The following is a 2,500-nucleotide window of genomic DNA, read 5'->3' as shown; positions in this document are numbered from 1 at the left end:
TTTTCTGGTATCTTTAAAAGTTTTCAAACTGGTGAAGATACATGTAACTTCTATGTATCATACCATTAAGTCTAGTCTTCATTTTGTGTGATATCTGATATCCAAAGCACTGATTGCCTGATGCACTTGCTCCTGCTCTTGATGTGGTCATGAAATTAAATAAACAACAAACATCCATAGTAAAGATGTGTGACGAGATGATATCTGGAAAGAAACTTAGAAGTACTGATAGAAATATATTTATTGATTATTCAAAGTGATTTTAAAATGTGCAAAAGAAAGGAGAACCAGCTGTTCAATTTAAGAAAAGGGGTGCTTGATTTATCGCTGTGGTATTGCAATTAACAGGTACTTTTAATCCTAAGGTACAGGTATGTGTTTTATTTATTGCACAATACATTCCTGGCTTTTTTATGTATTGGACATTAACCTATTTATTGTTGCTATTATTTGATTTTGTTTTTTAATTGTTTGCTAAATGTATAGTTGTGCATGGTATCCCCCTTTACCAGTGTTTTGTGAATGGTTACTATTTCCTTTTCTCATGTGATACAGAGATTATATATTTATTTTTATATAATTAGTTGTGTATAATACTGGGTGTTTGAATGTAAAATTAGTTGTCTGTGTACCATATGCTTCATGGTCTTTTTTCAATAAAGCTATTCACTTAAGTATGTAAGTGCCTTTTCCCACATGATGATGAAACATAAGTAAAGGTAAGTTACAGTATTTTTAAAATCTTCTTTTTCAGAAACTAGAAAAGAAAATGGTTATGAATAATGTGTGTGTTTGTCAAAATATGACAAAGCATTTGTCATCTAATATGTGTCACAAATAGCACAAAGATTCCTCATAATATCCAAGCAATGAATGTTTGCATGAAATAAAACCCTTGCAGCCATACCTCTAGATACCATGAAAAAACATAATAAAATGTCTGTACTAACTAGTCATCACCTTCATGTTAATTAGTACTATATACCGACTGCAAAATCCATCATTTGTCTTCTCATAGTAACTTACACATTGCCGGTAACCTTAGTACTTCATTTGCAGCAAAGAAAACCCAAGAAATCCAGAGGATGGTTGAATCTACTCAAGGTTGGCACCAAGATTTTGGTTGAACTGACTAAGTAACCCAAAATACAATGACAAGATCATTATTTATTAACTGGTACATTAACCAAAGAAAAAAATATTCACCCGCAGCTCTATCAGCTGTGGTGATGTAGATGTCACATAATAACATGCTGTAATGTATATATCAATACATATATCAACAATGCCTTCAACAACAAATGAAACACAGTAATATGCTATAACCACTCACTGCAAACTATCAAAATATAGCTGTATAGTTAAGGGCACTGCTAGTAATGTAAAGCGAGATAAAATGCCTTATTAACCCCCCCTAACTCTTCAATCTAATCATTGCAAACAGTTGATAATAATGCTGTTTCCAACTTCTTTGTCATGAAGTTAAGCTTTCTCTCTTTGCTTATATTTGTTATAAAGCTTCTAAATTACATTGTAGGTCTCTTGCAGAAAGACTTACCCATACATAATTATTTCGTGTGAGTCGTGTAGTTTTGAATTATTTAATAACTTGTCTAGAACACTCTCTGTAAAAAAACAAGCAAAACAAAAAATGTGAACTAATCTAAACACTAATGCTATAACTATATAGATTGCTTTTATGTTAAATTAAGATTGAAATATAAATGTTTGATCTATGCATTAAATTAAATTATTTTTTATTAAATAGTCTATCAGTCTTAAATTTGCTATAGAGAGTTAGATAAAATTGAAATTTAGAATTGTCTTGTTAAGCATTAGTTTTGACATCATTATAGCAGTTATATTCATGGAAACTTTGCAAATACAGCATTTGCAGCTGCCCAGTAGATACTATGAATATATTTACATTTAAGCACTGCAAACACACACACACATACACACACATGTATACATACATACACACCTCCTTCTTAATCAATTTGGATTTCAGCTGGTTTGGCTTCATCATTACACTTTTATGCAATGCTTGCATAAAAGTATATGTGAAAATGTCATATATTGTGCAAAGAAAAAGATAAGTGAATGGTGAAATTAGTAAAAACCATGGAAAAGATAAACACAGATGTATATGTATCAACAAAACATGCCTCACAGAAAAGAAACATGAAGATGTATCTTAGTGTTCATGTGGATACTGACTTGGTGAACTATCAATATACAGTGAAATACCCAAATATGGGAAAGGTGCAAAGCCATTGGAAATTTGTTTGTTTCTTTCTTTCCATTAACACGGCGGCTTTTCATAAATGTGTTTAGCGCTGTGGGAAATATTTTATTTTAAATGATCAACTATTATCACCATTACACTACAATGTGGGTCTCAAGAACTTTTCCATATTCACAATTCATTTCCCCAAGAACATGAAACCGGTGATGAATGGGTGATCTAGGCATTGCCGAGCAGTATTTACTTCACTCT

At 31.6% G+C, this 2,500-nt stretch overlaps 2 protein-coding genes across 2 annotated transcripts in view; both read left to right on the top strand.

Moving 5' to 3' along the window:
* LOC125033189 (titin-like) overlaps positions 1-2,500 on the top strand; it is a 249,636-nt gene that overhangs the window by 204,734 nt on the left and 42,402 nt on the right.
* Positions 1-2,500, top strand: part of LOC125033190 (titin-like) — a 25,268-nt gene that overhangs the window by 290 nt on the left and 22,478 nt on the right. Inside the window, exon 1 of the mRNA XM_047624562.1 lies at positions 1-1,104. This exon is cut by the window's left edge and continues 290 nt beyond it. Within this exon, the coding sequence (XP_047480518.1) occupies positions 1,086-1,104 (19 nt within the window). The 5' untranslated portion in view covers positions 1-1,085. The remainder of the gene's footprint in view (positions 1,105-2,500) is intronic.

This window comes from Penaeus chinensis, chromosome 16 (genome assembly GCF_019202785.1).
Source record: "Penaeus chinensis breed Huanghai No. 1 chromosome 16, ASM1920278v2, whole genome shotgun sequence".
NCBI classification, from domain to species: domain Eukaryota; kingdom Metazoa; phylum Arthropoda; class Malacostraca; order Decapoda; family Penaeidae; genus Penaeus; species Penaeus chinensis.
The sequence above is the reverse complement of the archived record's forward strand: the minus strand, read 5'-3'. Positions and strand labels throughout refer to the sequence as shown.